The sequence below is a fragment of the Corapipo altera genome, unplaced genomic scaffold (assembly GCF_003945725.1).
Source record: "Corapipo altera isolate COAL_440 unplaced genomic scaffold, ASM394572v1 62, whole genome shotgun sequence".
NCBI lineage: Eukaryota > Metazoa > Chordata > Aves > Passeriformes > Pipridae > Corapipo > Corapipo altera.
Window position 1 is genome coordinate 2,968,289 of NW_020884894.1, and position 19,206 is coordinate 2,987,494.

Here is a 19,206-nt window from a genome sequence, read left to right on the forward strand (position 1 = left end):
TTTGGAAGAATATTCTTTTATTTTAGCTACAGACTACTGTACGTATAATACCAAAAAGAAAGATGCACATACAAAGGGAATACAAGTCAGATATAAAACTCTCAGAAAAGGTTTGCTTTCCTAATTCATCCAAACCATGTGAAAGATTGGGAAAAGATTTTACAGCTATGTCACATATTGAAATTAAAAACCAGGAAAACAGTGGGATCATATAAAAATAGTTTCTATAAAGTCTTAATTAAAAACATAAGGGAAGCAGACGAAAGTAAAGTACTGTTTGTAGGTAGAAGAATACTCTATCATCAAGAGATACAGTCCTGAAGGAAAAAAAATGTTTTGGCAAGAAAGTTCTTGTTCAGACTAAGCTGGAACCATTATAGAATTTTTTTTTTACGGAAATAAAAAAAGTAATTCTTGATAGTAAGGACACAGTGATTTTATCTGACAAATTCTCTACCAGTCAGTTTGCAAACGAACTTTTTTAAAGCTGGAATCTAAAACTGCCCAACTCACAGTCTAAATCATTACTGTAAAAAAAAAAAAAGGAGAGAAAACAAACACATTTATTACCTGATTTCCAAAGAGATTGAAACCATTAATTGCTTCTAAAGCTGCTTTTGCCAGCCCCACGGAGCTGAGGAGAAAAAAAACAAAATCCCAGAGGTATCATAATTCAAGCCCAGGCTAAAATTTAACACATTTCCCTGCTTTCACAGCTATGATCTTCTCTTGATTTGAATTTTGTGCTTAACCTTTATGTTAATAAAATGATGACGCAGCAAATTTGGGGTTGTTTTGTCTTTTTTCTTTTTTTCTCTCAAACACTATTCAGCATTTTTATTTGTCTTCAAATGGCAGAGACCATCTGGAAAAAGTGCTTTTGCTCTCACCTTGCTACCAGACATCTGGCATTATGTATCTCAAGGTCTTGCTAGTAGTTTATTGACAGAGGATTTACTTCAGCACAATTTTTCAACCCAGCTCTCAAGCACTGAAGTTTAAAAGACTGATTTCTAGCTTTCCATACAATAAAAGAACTCATCAATCTGGATTCAGAACAGAAGGGTTTTCTGATGTCAAACATATAGTGATACATCTTTTATTTCACTTACTCCACGGCTAATATCTATCACAAACAAAACAAGACCCAGAAATACTATCAACAAACTTTCAAGTAAGCAGGTTCACATTTAAAGACATTATGCACTAAAATCACTAGATCATATAATTTAAAAACAAATTATATATTAATTTATTACCAATTATGTAAATTATACAGTACAAATAAAAATATACACTTTAACAAAGCCTTTTCTTTAAGAAAGTGTAGTTTTATACTTTCCTTGTGAGTATTTAAACAAAAAATAGTAGCAAAGAAACGTTCTTCTCCTTTTCTCAGTTTTAAAGAATACATAATTATATCAGCCAATTTCACTTACATCCATTCAACTGCAGTGAGGAGCTGAAGCATTAACATACACAGAAACCAGTGCATTTTTGGCATGTCGATTCCAAAATTTCAGACGTTTAAGGTCACAGGGCATCAGAAAGTAAAATATTAAATGAGCCAGTGTGGCAGGACAGTCCACCCTGAACTGACCTAAAATCCAATAATGCACACTATGCAAGCCATCATGCAGGCCATCATGCAAGTGCAGCTGCTGGCGCCAGGGTGCTGCCTTGGTGTTAAATTATGCTAAAACCATCCTGGTTCACCAGACTTCCAATACACATCCATTTTCTGAAACAAGAGGTGGTAGATAAGCTAGCCTGCGAGCTTGTAAACCTGTGACTACCAGTCCATCACTTCATAACTATAAAAGCCCAGTCTGAACTTCCATATAGCAGATTGTTCCACACACTCCCTTGAAGTGTGGAGCTCCTCCCGTGAAGCAGGGACACCCCTTCATGGTTACTCCCCAGGGGTTAAGAGAGAGAGAGAGATCTGCCTGCTATCCTGTATGGTGAGTTATATCAATCTCTACTTAATGATTGTTTCTTCTGCTACCTTCGATACAATTGCTTTAATATAATTGTTTTGTTACAGTGGAACATATTACTTCGTTATATAATACTCTACTAGTAGATTTTTTAGCTTTTACACTGTGTAGTAAATAATTCTGATTAGGACCTTTTGTCTGTTCACTTGTTTGTTAATTTGTCATAATAAATAATTCATTTACATAAATCTTTCTGTTTTGCCATCATTAAAACCTGTGGGACAAAGTGGTTTAATCATACCTTTATAGTTCCTTTCAATTTAAACCACTAATACAGTCTGAGGCTAAGATGGGATTCAGCCACACCTAAACCCTTCCCCGAGAAGGAGTTTAGAAAGCAGGGGAGTCCTTTCTGCACCTCGAGACTCACCAGTAAGACTTTGCTTTTTAAAACTTTGTCTAAGCTGTCCACTCTCCTGTGACAGCCAGTTCCCAACAGTGCTACAGTTTAAAAACATAATATATAACACTCCCAGATTTCTGACAGCTCTACTGAACACAAACAGTCAAGGTAGCGAAAGGCCCTTGCACTTCCTATTCAGTGGTGACATACAAGTGCAGGAACTAGAAACACTGCAGAGGTTCAGCTAATTAAACAAACACCTTTCACATTCTCTTAGGCAATCTGGTAAAACAGAGTCAAAGCATCCAGTAAAACAAAGCTTAGTGTAATTCCCCCTACATCGTTCATGAAACTAAAATTTTAAGTTACACCTTTGTCTCCCCTGAACTGCATTTCCTCTGACCAATGTGCCTTGGGCTGTCCCTGCTTCAGTTGTACAAGAACTACAACAGGATTTTACTTCACTGACAACCCATATCCTACCCCTACATCTGTCCGATTACACAGAGTTTATAACACTCTGAGTTATAAAAAATATTCAGAAAATAATCACTAACATTCCCAACTTCTGTGTAAGAGGAGTTTTGACAGTATTTACAAACAGCTTCATTGTCCACCCACAAAAAGACTTAGAGCAATCAAATTGTCAGAAACTGGCAAACAGGGACTGCACTTTAATCTTTATTCTTCTATACTCCATGAAGAATTTTGGGATCAAAGCAAACCTTACCTTACTGTAAATAAATTCATTTGTCCTATTAATGTAAAATATGAGATTTCAAATGTTTACTAATCCATATTTTAAATATGGGATTTAATTACGATTACACAGAAAATATTGAAAATAATGAAAAAAATACAAGGCAGTTACAGAATTTTGTTTTTTAAGTACACATTTACCTTTGTTGGTTTTAACAGTAGAAATACTTTAGATACTGATTTCACACTTTTATCATTTATAAACCTCCATCTTCCTTTCTGAAACACTGCCAGAAATAGTACTCATGGGATTCAATTCTAATTGGTTCAACAAGAGAAAGCTGACCAGCTTAACTACGTCCTGCTCTGAGCAGCTGCCATCAAACAGTGGTGAAATCCCTCAGTTTTGTGTCTTCTGATGATAAAAGCTTTTAGTACTGGAGAATATCACAAAGAAATACACTGAACTCAGAAGTACTGTGGATATAATTATTTCTCTGGCTTTGTTTCAAATACCTAAACAAAAATGTAGTTGTTCTAAAAATTGCTCTATTCCAATTATCACCTAGCAATTGACCAAACAAATGGGCATGATGACTCAGAACAGAACTTTTTAGAGGAATTAAGTAGTATTACCAAATTGCATATACAGAAAATGAAAATCAGAAATCCTGCATACTGCAGTCTGTATCTCACATTAAAACCTAATTCTTCTTTTCCCTTTCAAGTAACAGTTCTAATACCAATAGTCATACATTTTCAGAGAAAAAAGTTACTGACAAAAGCTAAAGAAGTAATAAATGTTCGAGAATATTCAAATGTTCACCTGTATTCAGATAATGTAAAACTACTAAATCTGCCTACAAAATAGGCAAATGTATTCCCTCTTTGAAATCATCTGTATTTTACATAGTCATTATTCTACAATAACAATAATAATGTTTACCATAAATGATGAGCATTTTTCTACCCCTAGTTATTCAAAGCCCCTGGAGATTTCTCTACTCACACAAATAGTACTTGCAAGTGACCATATAAATCTCTCAACATTATCAAGCATTCCCTTCACCAAACACACACTTACTACTTAGATTACTAGAGGTTTCATGGGTAAATAACAGGAGGAAGTTACTTTAAAAGAAAAAAAAGTCTGAGAAGAGCCTTCATACCAAGTATGTCTTCAAAAGAGTGAACAAACAAACAACACAGCACACTTCAGGATGATGCTCACACTTCAGACACTCGTTTCATTCCTACTGATTATTGCCCTCCTGTTGGGCAAATTACAAGAGAGGATTTATAATAAACATTATGCTCGTGTCTTTGTAGAGAAAATACATTCTTCATACTCTATAATTTAGTAACAGAAGAAATAGGCTGTTTTAACAGTATGAATTAATGGCAAAATGTATTTTAATAAATGTTCCTTCCTCCACTCAGCAACCCACCATAAACATACTGTATTAGCATGCAGGACTCAATGCCCAGAGAAAAAGGTGCTTACTTCGAGATGGCCCTAAAGAAAACCTAACTCAAATTCTCCAGAAATATTCCTCTGAAAATTTCACAGGATCATTAAGTCATCAGCTGTAAGGAACACATGGAACTCATCTAATCCACTAGGAAACCACACTTCAAGCCAAGACCGATTCAAGTAAACCACAGCCTCATCTAGACAAGTCTCAAAAACCTCCAGTGATGGAGATTCCATAACTTCTTTTGAGTATTCTGTTCTGGCCCTTCACTGTGCTTCAAATGAAAAGATTTCTTCCTAATGTCCACACTGAACCTCACCAGGTGCAATCTTAAGACCTTACTGTAGCTGCCAATTATTGTGATGTGGCAAGGATTATCAAGAGCAGACTTGTAATCATAATACTAATACATTTGACCTTGAGCCACATTTAGGGCAGGGGAAGGTGAGACTAACCTAGAGAAACTGTACTTCCAGCTTGCTAAAAAAAAAATTTATTAAATGCACTTAAACATCATTCGTAATTCCCAGTAACTACTAACTGTTAGATTCACTCTTCTCAGTAAAATACCTGAGGGCAAACACTAAAATTTTAATATTTTTAGCAACTGCTAATCAAAATACACCTTAAAGCATATACACCTCTAATCCTCCTCCCATTCAGCTGCTTGCCTCCATCCAAGTGCTGTGCATTTGAACTGGGACATCAAACACCACAGAGGATGCTAAAAATAAGTAAACAAGAAAAAAATCCTACATCAGTAATAATAATTTTCTAACTATATAAATCAAAATAGAGCAAGGAAGAACAGCACTATAGCAATATAACACCTGCTCTACAGAGAAGAGCAAGATTGAGGCTCTGCAGTCCCAGACTCAGGATATGAAGATGCTGCACTTGGGCAATTTCATTTTTCTCACAGCACATATGGGAGATGTCAAAGACGTTTTGCAGAGGTATCAGCAGATGCCTGGAGAACAGCTTGATCAAATGCTTACAGGACAAATTAATTTTTCAGAAGTTCAGCCGTTCAGGAAGGGGATCACACTGCAATAAAAGCTGTTACAAATCCTGCCTTTGAACCAATAAAAGGCGTCAATTTGCACACATCAGTGCAGACCTGCTCCACAGAGTGTTCTGCTATTTATCATTTATTATAAGTGTTTTGAGCTGTACTAAGATGGAATACCAAGACTGTGAAGGTTTAAAATATCTGCATCTTTTAACATAGGCCACAATTTTACAGCTACTATTCATAGACTCCCTATTATATAATATCTTCTTTAAAAAGAAAGCCTCTTTCAATAAAAGATAATAATTAATTTCTCATTCTGAAAGCAAACACACGTATGTAGATTTACATGTAGGTTTGGAGGATCAGGAGGACACTACACTAAACACTGAAATTAAGAGACTGGCTTGGGGTCCATAATCACTGAAGGCACACATACACCATTTGTTAGTAGACCTGATGGTTGTAATTGCTTCATCAATTTAAAATAAAATTAGATTTAGAGCTCTCTTTGGTAGATTCACTACACCACGAGCATAACAAAGTACATAGAATATCTTAGCATACCCATGGCTTTCCTCAATAAGATCCAAATACATCTTTTGATGCATGTTCCTCTTCCATTTTTTCTGATTTATGAGAACAAGGGAAATTGCCTACCAGCTTTCTACAGCTACAGCAAAGCAGAGTATCAACATGCACACAAAGAAAGATAAATAGGGGCAATACTTGTTTCAGATGACCAAAGTCTACTTCTTAAATTAGGACCAAGCTCTGTGCTTCCTTTTGTATTAGTTCAATGATCTGTTAGATTGGCTCAGTCCATCTCACAGAACTTCACCTTCGAGAAACCAACCTATAAATGTCAGTCTAGATTAAGACAGAACAACAAGCCCATTTCCATCTGCTTAAAAGATGTTCCATTTTCCCTGGAGGAAATTCACATACTGAATAACCAGAATGCTGCAAACAACAGGAGACACAGGAGTTTATGTTCCTTTTGTACATTTGTACAAGGTGAGATGTGGAAGGAAGTATATGATTCTCTACATGAATGCTCATATAGTCTGCCATTCAACAATTTTACAGACACAGGAGGGAAAAAACTCCAGCAAACAAACAAAGCAGATCATACAACAACAATTTTGATTTTTTCAGTTCTCATATTGGTACAAAGGTTCTATAAAAGCCCTGAATAAAAAAAAAGCTAAAGTGTTTTGCTGTAATAGCATGTAATTAGACCTAGAGGTTAAAACATACGTGACTGTATGTGGACTCAGAAAAAAATTTCATTCTCAAATGAGAACACACATTCATTGGCAATATTGAAAACTGGAAGAAACACATGTATTCTTTGCAAGCCCTTGGTAATTAGGATGATCAACAATATTTTAAAAATCCTAAGATATCCAAGCTATAGCCATTTTTATGAATAATAAAACCTCGGAAGTGAAGAATAAAACCTTCAAGAAGTGAAGAAAATAACAGCAACACTAGAAAAATCAAGCTGTCAGATTACAGACTTGATCCTTCAAGACAGACAGCACATAAGCAATTCCACTTAAGTGAACAGGACCACTATAACACTAAAATGTTAAGAACATTGCTAAGTGTCTGTTGGGACAGGGATCAGAATGTCCAGTTGCTTGTAGCATCTGAAGAACCTGGCAAAAGGCTCGGCACTGGGCTGGCCTCCAGAGTCCAGCATCTTCTTCCCACCATGGTGGAGATGAGAAAATCTAGACTCATGATTCAACACCTTTTTAAAGCAGGGTATTTCTAACCATTCTTGTGAATCCAAACTATTGCATGTGCCTAAAAGGTCTGAACAGTTCTGAACACGATTTTCAGAATTATATGCATGCAGCTGCACATAATTATTGGAATTTGAATACTCAAACAGCTAAGCATCTATGTGGTTATTTTGGCATGCATATGATGATGAAATTATCTTCACATTTCCCCAAAATACATCTCTCAGTCTTTAGAGAACCTTAATTTAGTTCAAACAGTATTTTAATGCATTATTATTTTTAACTCACTCCATGAATTCTTTTGATTCATTTACTTGTTTTGACTGACAGAGCCACATTTGCTCACCCACCTTGAATGCAGCTCTGGGCTGCCATTGTTGTATTTACTTCCTCTTTCCCAGACACCAAAATCTGGTACACGATAGGACCTCTCCACACAAAACACAAGGTTTTGGATAAAGGACACCTACAGGAAAAAAAGGAAAAGTGATTGAAGGGAAATGAAACCAGTTTTTCTATTCATTTTTTTTCCAAGAGACAAAACAGTTATTCCTCAGCCATCATAATTCCATCGATTTCTGTTTGAATCCAGAGCATGATGTACCCAAGCTCAGGTATTCTCCTTAAGACCAGTTCTTAATCACAAAATATTAAGAGCTCTCCAAATGAGGTGACAATGTGAATTTATGCAAAAGTTCTTCCAAAGCCAGGGATAAAAATTATTTCATATTCAAGACACATATTTGGAGAGCTACAAAAAAAGGTGAGCTTTCAAAAAAGATTTATTCTACAAACTTCAGAATCCAAAAGAAATTATATCCTGCAAGATTAGGACAGAAATCTTGGTGCTGTTTCTTAATTAATTCTAAGGGAGTCGACATGCCAAAGTTTATTATATTAGCTCCAGATAATACATACTTATGCAGATTCAAACACACTCCTTTATAAACATGAATAAAACCCTAAACCAATTTATTATAATTAGAATCTCCATGGATCAACATGTTTCAACTGAATACTAAGGTATTGAAGGGTATTTTAAGGTATTTAAGGTGTATTCAACTATAGCTGGGGACCTATTTAAGCAGATAATTTTTACTCATTTGCGCTGTTGAAAAAGACATTTGGAGTTGCTCAACTGTAGAAAAATTAAACTGATCATAAGTTTAACAGTTCCGTTCAAACAGTCCACAGATTAGAGCTTAGAGAAAATTTAACCACAAACACAAAATTTACGCTGGTTCATCCATCTAAATTATTCTAGGGGACTCTTTGATAAAGAGAATATTGCAGTGGCTAAATACACAACCATACTGGGGAATGACAGAGAAGGATCAACTTTACTACAGTCATGTGATTTTTATTTTTTTAATGAGCTACAAAACAAAACCCAAATCTTTTACTGAAAGGTATTTGCTTTCATTTTCATTTATCTTTATACTTCTGTTTGGTCTTTTCTCTCCATGTTTCTTTAAATCTTAAAAGTTCTGTGTTTCAGATGCACTCTTTATGCTAATACCAGTCCATCAGCAATATTATAATTCTAGACACATTTCTCTCTCTATATATAATATGCCTCTGCTAAAATTTCACTATGGGATGCACATGTACAATTATCTGTACCCTAAATCTTTTCATAGCTATTACTTTCAAGAAAACACTGTCCCACTCCTTAGACACGTCCATTCCTTAGATATTAATCTCTGTAATTTAGCATTTGGTTGTATTAAAATGAACTTTCTGTGAATGAAGCCGGAATACCCAGTGATTAAGGGTGTGGCTTCTCCTATCTCTATCAATAACTGAAATTGAGATGTATCAGCTAAATGAAGAAAGAAAGAGCACCACACAGAAATATATAACTTTACTGATTACTTCTACAAGTGATGATGGGTGGAACACACATAAAAAAAAGTCAATTACATACATTTTATGAGACTAACTAAGGGTTTCCAAACAGCAGATTTACAGAAAAAGGCAGCAGAAATCTTGTTGCAAACCAAAACCTTCAGAAGATAATTCATCACAGGCATGTAAATGCTATAACCAAGTCGATTCTGTGGCACTTACAGAAATTATGGATTGTGTGTGTTAAGTTTATTTATCCAGAAGTCGAACATGTGGAGATCAAGGTGTAATAAAGAACACCCACACAGCATGGATGACTGCAAACACTCATGTAACTGTTTAACCTGTGGATAACTGCTCTCACTCATCGCCACAATCATACACTGTTATCTTTGTTATGGATGCAAAGACACGATTAAATTAATTTTTCAACTGCCAACAGATGAAACTGGAGGGTAACTCACTGACAGCTGCCATGCCTGACATCAAGCAGGCAGGGATTGCCTCTAAAGCCAAGAGTTCTGTGTACAAACATATTTCTGCAGACAGCTTGCCAAATATCAGCCATCTGCCAGCACCTTCCACTGAGCAAGCACTGGTTCTCCATGGAAGGAAAGAGCCTAAATACACCCTGCAATTGGGAAGAAATCTCCAGCTTGGTGTCTGGGTAGCAGATTGCCACATCCACAATGCCCCTATGTGAACATTCTCTAAACACACAGGGAAACTTGGAAATACTGTCATAATGTGGAGTTATAAGATCTGAGAATAAAGGCAACTGTTGGAGCTACACAGAGAACAACAGAACATATGGGTCTGTGGTAAAATAATCTTGTATAAATCCCCATAGTCCGGAGATTTATAGGGTACAGTTGCAAAGAAAACTACATCCTGACAAGGAATGAATATCCACTGACTGGAGAGTCTGTATACATGCACTTTTTCTGCAGAATCTGTAATAAAATACAAACATCTGGAGGATAATATAAATTATATATCAAGCTAAGTAAATACTTAATTATATAAATTTGCCTCCTCACAGACATAAAGGCAATTCAGACAAAATAGGATAGACCTATCATATGATCTAAGCAAGAAAGGAGACATGTTGCAACATTCAGTTCTCTCATTATCGAAAAAAAACCAGATTAATGAAGATGCAAGTTTTAGAAATATAATGCAAATACACTCTTACTGGAAAATTCTCCCTTTTTTTAAAAAGGTAGTACTATAAGTGCAATTAAGCTTTTTAAGGCAATACAGCAGCAATTATTAAATAGAACAGAGTAAATTTAAACAAATCCAGTTAAGGAAAATTGGAAGAAAAAAAATTAAAAAAACCCCACATACATCTGTGCTTTCCATTTTGTATCAAAACATAACCTCATTTTACAGCAGGACAGCAGGTTGTCCTCACATGACTTGTCCTCAAGTTACAGCCACAGTGGCTATTATTATCTTATTTACAGAAGAGTTAACAATCTCTACAAACATCTCTCACCATGACACAAAATGGGGTTTTTTTCAATTGAAGAAACAGCAAAAATTCTTAACACCCACAGGTTCGTATGTATTTGAACAAAGTCCTTCAGCTTTCCAGAAAATTAACCCCATTACTTATTGTACTGAAATTCCACTGGACAGGATATAATGACAGTTTGAAATAATGCGAAAATTGAGAACAACATAAGTAGAAGTTAACTGTCCCAATAGACCTTTTAATTCTTGACCTTGTACCTTTCAGAAATAGCAGGGAACTATAAAAGTTTTCAATGTCATGTTACATTTACTCTTTCCATATTTAACACCTTTTCAGCTATTAATTTATTGCACTATCCATTAATTCAACTTTTCTGACTTACACTAAAAGCAAATAGTACCTGCAGTGTATTTTCAGAACAATTATTTTACAGCTGATAATTAAATAAAACCAAGAAAGAACACAAACAACTTAAGCACATGTTCTAGGATCGGAAATCGATTTGTACCTCATCTGTGTTGTAGATAATCTGCAGCCCCGAAGAGATCATCTCAACCAAATAGAGGAGAAATAATGACACAGCATTGATCTGAAGTAATTAAACACAGAAAGGAAACTATAATTAACTTTATGTTTATTGGAGTCAGATAAATTAAATGTGGTATTATTCACTAACAAAGATGGTCTCACTATAACACAGTTTTGCTTCTTCAAAAACATTATCCTAGACCTAATGATGGGGAAACAATCGATAGGAAAAAATGCCACAAAGAAGCATTGTCCTCTAAAACTTCTGATGTATTATCATTTTTTAAATTATTTCAAACTATGCTGTCAAAATATGCTCTCAAAGCACACTGCTTTGACCCACAGGCAATCACTGTAGCCACGAGCTCTTTCATGTTTACATATATAACCATTTATTAGCAAGTAGATTACCAAAAAGGCAAGTATTATACTGAATAGTATACAGCAAATCACTTCATCCCTAGTGGGAATTTTAGTGTTATCAGCTGACAGGAGTATAATTACAACATTTAGATATGATTAGATTTGTCAAAAACTATGTTTTTGTAGCAGTACACAGCATTTATTATTAACAGTAATTACCTTCAGCAGCTATACAGATGAGCATCATGATGCCAATTCATTGATTAATCAAAGGAAACAGCTGGATTGGTTTTTTATTACAGAATTCTACTATAATTGAGAATTCATATAACTCCAACAGAAAAAGTTTCTCACAGCAACTTGCTTCAATGAGGTAAAAACCCACAATCTCAACATGAAATTTAGAGAAACCCTCTAGAACTTTTAATCCAGTTTTTTAACTGGATTCCTATCTGAAATATAGCAGATTAAAAATTAGGTCCAAATTTTAAAAATTTGGAGATTTAAATATAAAGATTTAAATACCCGTCTCCACTTCCTTAATACAAACTGAAAAGCACCAAGACCAGCAATAAGAGCTATGTAATATATTCTATTTTTCCCAACTGAATCCCCTAAGTTACTCTGTACCCTGTTGTCTCCACAGAGCTGAAAACCCTCTATTTTTTGATGTGTGCTGATGACAGAAGCAAATGTGCATTCATGTCATGGGAAGGGTTGAGCTGCCACAAAAACCAGACTTTAAACTCTCATATGCTGCTCCCCAGGTCCCAAAATTGGCTCCTCCTGCAGATAAAAGATGTGCATTTTCAGGGAGCTTCACAAAGAAGTCCAAAATGCTAACTCAGGATAACTGCATAAAGCATTTTTCTCAGAACACACATTGTCTGAATCCAACACGTTTATTGTACAAACTATTCATGTAACGTTGTCACCATGAAATTAAATAATTATCAACCTACTGTCAGTTCTGAATAACTTCACTAGCAATTTCTGAACGAAAGACTATGCAGACTAAGGAATGCAAAATAAGGCCACGAAAGCAAAGTAGGGTCTGAAAGTGAAGAGAGGGAGGGAAAAAAAGAAAGGAGTAGATCAAAACTTTGAAAAATGAAAGACTAAAACATCAAATTAGGCAATGAATCTGACTAGGAACCATTACACAAAGAAGTGAACAATTCCTAGCTAGACAAAGCTGTTGTCAGTGTACATTAAAATCTTTACTATGAATGAAAATTTCTCAAACTTATGGAAAATTAAGCTAGGAACACTCATGTTCACTGTAAAATTACACTAAATCTTTCACTTTACTGACTACAACATTTTTTTGCCAGGATTATTTATTGACAGCCCTCTGTTGCTCTCAAAAGAAGAAACTTTGTAAACATCCAACCATCTACCTCTACAATCCCACAGTTATTTCAGTGCCTTCTGACCAAAACATATCACTAAGTTATTTGAAAATAGTCTATCTTTCACAAAAAGATGCAGAAGGAACCTCAGTTTTACCACATACAGCACATTTAACACAAGTCTAACCAAACTGAGACAGCTGCATTATGGAAGAATAGAGGCAACAATAACATTATTAAAAATCAGCCAAATTTTTACATATGTATCCATGTGTTACCTGAAGGTGCCCATACTCCTCATGGGACAACACCTCATCTCCAGTGTGTGCACTGAACACAGAATGCAGACATGCAGATGGTTTGGGGTCTTGCTTAAATTTCTGAACCTAAAAATCAAAGTCAATAATGTCAATAGGATTGGCAACCACAAATTCACTATATATTTCAGGTATTAAAAAATTCCTCCATATGGCCACTAAGTAAAACTTATAAATAAGAGTTCCTGACACTTAACAGAATCTATAGAGTTATCATGTCTATTCCATGAACACATTAAATACATATCAGATCATAAGTCACATGTTCATTAGCAACAGAATACAACATCTGCAATTTTTCTTACAAGCAGCAGCATCTGTTCAAGTCATGTCTTGGGCATATATAATTCCTATTATTATTAAAAACCATCTTCCTTTTACATGAGGCCAGCACACACAGTCTCTCAGAATAAAGTCCAGTTAGATTTATTTCTGTTAGATACCAGAAAGTGTTTATTACTACACTGTGGGAAAAGAAAAGCATCTGTAGTAAACAAGACAAAACCTGACAAGCAGGATGTCAGCAATGTGACACCTGTGTTAATCTAACACTCATTATTTCTATCTGCACTCAGCATCCTCAAAAACTAACAACTGCATGTCAAAGAGAAAAACAACAGCTCAAATGCAACAAGATCAATTTAGGTCAAGATTATTTAAAGATATGAGACCACAAAGAAACAGACTATGAAAAAAGAAAAAATATGTCAGCATAAATACAACTGGCATCACATCTGATTTGCTTATTATTATTGTTACTGGTACCACATGCCTATGAACTTTTCATTTCAGTTTGTGTGCTCAGCTGTGATGAAGGCTATGTGGTTACATGAAAACTATTTCTAATAATACAGTTAAAAGTCAGTTACATGAAACTCAACATAATCATATGGAATATACATATTTAACTACTTCTAGAATTACTGCTAACCACTATGCAAAATAACCCACCATATCTAAATTTTAAAAAGGAGAATCCCTGAATATTCAAGAATATTCAGGGTATACTCACAAGAGGACTATGGGTTGAGTAAATCAACTCTGTTACAACATAAGTAAATTACTGTTTCCTTATTCATTTTGGGCTGTTGCCCTTCTCAACTTACATCAAGTCAAAGAATACTGGAAAGTGGCTGCTAAAGAAACCAAGCAAAATAATCAAAATGATCACCTAGATAAGGAGAACATCCACAAAAGCAATAACCAAGATAACAGCGCAAAGAAAAGTCTCCAGCCTCAACTAAAAGAAGTTCTACATCTTTCCATTTAATCACTAAAACGACATAAACCCACCCACAATTACTAATGGAGTAATATTTAAATAGGATAACTAACTGCAAAATGAACCCCAAGAAGTTTCAAGTCCATCCTGCATTTTACTTCACCAAACACTCGTGCCTTCTACACCCTAAAACAATGCTGTGGCCTGACAACAACGAAGCAGCTCTTCTGAGCTGGGCCACACAATAGAACTGCCTTCCCCTTTGGAATTTTATCTATATTTAGAAGTTAGTTTTCGCAGTTTAATTAATCCCCCAGAATGAAGCCAGTGCTTGTGTCCACACTCCAGTGTTTTACCTTATCGGCCTGCCGCATGTAGCAGTAGAGAATTCCTCTCATACACTTTATAGCAGAATGCTCCAGCTCGTGAGTCCTCCCCTTGTCATCATCAATACGCCTGGGTAAGAGAGATAACTCATAAAACAAATTGGAAATGCATTAGCAGGGAAAAAAAGGAGACATTAATGCTTTGGAATATTAAGTATTTAACTAATGCTGTCGCATAGTGGTGCCCTCACCCGTATCGAGATATTTATTGCCCTATTCATCCTTCCTTATTAAAAATAATAATAAAATGAGGGGTTTCTTTGTAGTTTGTCTTGCAACTTACACAAACATTCCTATTTCAAAATCTAAAAAGAAAAATAAATCCGTATTGATATAACGTTCAGTCTCTCGCAAGGAAATGGATTGTTAATCCCTGCATCAAGCCTGCTAATGCTCTGAATTCTCCTACATTTGAAACTAGCAGTATTCCTTCAGTACAATTTGCCACGAGAACCTATTTTTAATAGCATGCATTAATGTCTCTGTTACAAATATTGGTACTAATTACATTATACAAAACCCTGTTTACTCACCAGAAGCAGAGTGACATTTTTAACCTAGTCCTTACATAAATATTCTTATTGAGATTCGGAAACATGTACCATCTCTATGGGTTTATGAATCTATTTTTGATAAAGCTTCATCTTTTAAACCTTTCCAGGGGAACTGAATAACAGAAAGAACGTAAGAGGTGTGAATTGAGAGGTGACTCACCTGTAAGCAAGGGCCAGTGCCCAGGCACAGGCAGCACAGTAAAGACTGTCGTGTACCTTTGCCTTTTGGTTATCCACATAGGTCTTGGTAGGAAACAGACCTGTGGTTGGGCTCTGATGGAGCAGCAAAGTTGATTTAACTGGAAAAAGGAAAAACAAAAAGGCTAGTAGCAACATTTATATTTCTTCCAGTTTCTAAACTGATTTTCAGGAATAAATCAAGGTGTGAACAACCTGTTAGAGCATGCACAAATAAAACAAAAGAAAGAAAGGTAAGGAGAAACACACAGAAAATTTGCCATGTTGTTTTTTCAGTCAAATTAGACCTTTTTACAAAAAAACTCAACAGTATTCAAGACTATTTACATGAGTCTGTTCTAGTACAACCCACTTTGTACAGAATCTCCACAATACAACCCAGTAATTTCCTCTTTACGAAAAGAGACGAAAAAAGTGACTACAGTATAACAACTGCCTCCCCAATCATTTAGATATTTTATCTCTCCAGAACCTTACATGCATAAAAATTACATTTTTAACTTAGGCCATATGATTGTATTGACATAAAAACAGAACAAGACAGAAATTTTCAGGTTGTCAAAACTTACTTAGAAAAAAAAATATTACCTTGATTCTTTTTGTACTTTAATATTTTTCATTTTGTGAATTGTTTTCCTAAATTAATACAATAACCAGCATGCTACAAGATTGCAACTGGGCTTACTGCCCTCAAACATGACCTTTCTAACAATAATCTGTCCAGTATAAGACAGGAAAGCAGGGGGTGTTTTTCCCAGATTGTTATCAAGCATTTATTTTAAAAAAGCCTCTTGAAGTATGTATTAGAAATTAAGTATTCTAAATTAAAATTACAATGTTTTATGGCTTTTTGAATTATATTCTTTAGTGCCTTGATACCTTGTAAAAAAAATTATTCTAAAATGAAGTATAAATTCAATGGTAATTTTTTACTGTGGCAGCAGCGTAAGTGCCTGACAGATAAATAGGAAGCACCACCACACATTTGCTGCTGCCAAATCGAACAGTCATCTCTGTAAGAAAGCTAAAAGCAATGCACCTACAAAAAGCAGCACGTGTATGGATAGACTGGGTACAACTCACACTGAGCTAAAGGAAGGGAATCTCATCCCACATTTTTAAAATGACGGCAAGACTGTCCACTATTCCATACTCTTGCCTGAGGAAAATTTAAATTTTAAATACTCAATTGCACAGCCATTAAAAAAACCTTCATTTTAGAATACAGGCAGGACTTCATTATAACACAAACCTCCTAAAACCCCAAACAATCAAAACAAATCATTGCTTCTTTAACAGTTTTGGCTTAAAATAACCTCATAATGAAAAGAAAAGTCACTGAAGTTGATTTAAAGTAAGTTAACTAACAAATAAAATTTCAGCACAAAACACATTATGGCACCACTAAGAACAAAAAAGAACTTCTTACTGATCACCTGCCAAATTGTTATAAGTACTATCAAAAAGCTTTTTTCCATTTAAGTTTTTCCTCAGCTGTATCACGTTAATGCTGCATTACTAAGCTACCCTTTTATCCAGAATAATTCCAAATTCAGTCTTCAGCTGAGCTGGATTTCCAACGGACATTTTGATTTTCAGCAAGAAGTGTAACACAGCCCTCCAGTCTTTGCACCTTTCAAACTCCCAGCAGAAATTTAGGAAACTACCCTTGAGTAGGAATAACACAGCGCTGATATTTACCACGAAAACATCAATTCTAACTCCCGGCTGGGGTAGGTCAAACATCAAACACTTGTCAGCAGATAACCTTTGTCCATCCAAGGCCATCACGTGCAACTCAGAATGTATTTGCAACCTGACAAATGCCATCATTTTGAACACTATTTGCCACTCATGATTTTTCAAGCAGTATATGAAATATCCAAGATACACACATTACATTATCACAGGAATCTCATGAGGAATTTTATCCCTTTACCTCTCAGTAAATAAAAATCCTTATTAAGGACTGCTGATATTATTTTAAGACAAAGCTAATGACTTCCATAAGCACAACTGTAAATATTTTAGTGCATTACACTGAAAATCTTTCATGGTAGAGCTACTATTAACTTACCAATTCTATAGTAATGATTTAATTTATCCCATACACTTTCCCCCTCTGGCTTTGGAAGGTTAATACTTTTAAGTGGTTCATAAATTGAACCTAAAAGAAGAAGAAAAAACAAAACACAATCAAGATCAGAATTAGTTTCATAATTCTACTATTGCTAAGAATTAGTACAACATGGTATTTTTAATGCATGTTATCCAAAAGCCCAATTTATCACATTTCAATGGAAACAAAAAAAGTTGATATCTCTACAATTTCTACACACTTTTTTTTCTACAGTACCTGTCTACACAAATCAGACCTCCATCTGGATCTCTAATGCCCTGTTGATACTCAGCTACAGCAAGTGCCACATAAATGTATAGTTAATTATGGAAGACAGCTATTAAATGCTAAGAATTTTATAGGAACATTTGCTTAGAACTTAAGTACACTACAGACAAAATTCCTAACAATATGTAGATAAACATAAGGAAGAGGAACAAAAGTAGACTAAATTTAGCTATTATTTCCCTACCTGCCCTCTAAAATAGTTAACATGTACAAGACCATCAATATTTTACCTAATTCAACCTCGTTTGCACCCACCACCACAGTTATCTCAGCTGATCTCATATTTTGAATGACAAAAAGGGTTGGCTTGTTCCCATGTACTAACAATGTTTAAAAAAGCTATCCAACAGATAAAGTCCCCAAATTAACTATATTGCAGAGAAATACAATGCTATCAAATCCACATCTTTCCTTCTCAGTGTCCCACATATTGACTGCTTCCCCATTTACACCCGAGGAGTCAGTTTTCCTGATATCTGAAATGAGCTAGCTATTAAAAATCACTGTGGTGAACCATTTCCAACTTCTAATTTAAGAGTAACATACTGCTCTCCCTCCATCATCACTTGGGCTTTATTCAGTGTTCTGGATGGCAAGGTCTCCCACAGAGCCATGTACTAAGAGGAAGAATGAGAATTTTCCCTTTCCGGACTGCATGCTGCCCTTCTGAAAAGCTCAGGGAATGCACTGCCAGGGAAGCCCAGCCAGCCAAGCATTTCTGGCAGGACACAGCTGAGTGCTCTATTCACACTGGCTTTTTGGAAATCCCAGCACATACCCAAGTATTAGACAGGAGATTGTCCATATTCAGGACTCTCATCCAAATGAAATGAAGAAAAAGAAAAAAAAGTGTTCAAGAAACAACTGGATGTGGCACTCAGTGCCATGGTCTAGTGACAAGGTGGTGTTTGGTCAAAGGCTGGACTTGATGATCTTGGAGGTCTTTTTCAACCTAACTGATCCTGTGAATGTGTGCAGAGACGGGAGCTGCAGGAATAAAGTCCTTTGGAGGGGACACAAGAAAATGTCTTTTGCCTCTCAGGAACTCAAATCTCACCTCCAATTCAGTATTTGCTTTTGCTTTGCAATCATAGGAGTTTAAAAAAAAATGCACCCCTCTCTGAGCAGATTCCTGTGGGTCTGCTGTGGATGGATGCTCTGGTGATGCTTCCCAACACATCTGAGCTTCCCCTACAGCCTTTCCCTTCCTCACTGGGAGAGTTACAAACAACACGTCCACGTGGGGAAGAGTCTGAGAGGGAAGCACA

At 35.6% G+C, this 19,206-nt stretch overlaps 1 protein-coding gene across 6 annotated transcripts in view; it reads right to left on the reverse strand.

Moving 5' to 3' along the window:
- PHKB (phosphorylase kinase regulatory subunit beta) overlaps positions 1-19,206 on the reverse strand; it is a 68,090-nt gene that overhangs the window by 41,365 nt on the left and 7,519 nt on the right. For 4 of the 6 annotated variants that reach the window (XM_027647026.1, XM_027647023.1, XM_027647021.1 and 1 more), the window contains 7 exons: positions 17,609-17,698; positions 15,494-15,632; positions 14,750-14,849; positions 13,133-13,240; positions 11,120-11,200; positions 7,634-7,749; positions 571-634 (listed from right to left, as the gene is read on the reverse strand). In XM_027647026.1, coding sequence (XP_027502827.1) covers positions 571-634; positions 7,634-7,749; positions 11,120-11,200; positions 13,133-13,240; positions 14,750-14,849; positions 15,494-15,632; positions 17,609-17,698 — 698 coding nt within the window. Of the gene's footprint in view, positions 1-570; positions 635-7,633; positions 7,750-11,119; positions 11,201-13,132; positions 13,241-14,749; positions 14,850-15,493; positions 15,633-17,608; positions 17,699-18,168; positions 18,236-18,306; positions 18,383-19,206 lie in introns of those variants that run through there. The other 2 variants (XM_027647022.1, XM_027647025.1) reach the window with 2 other exon arrangements.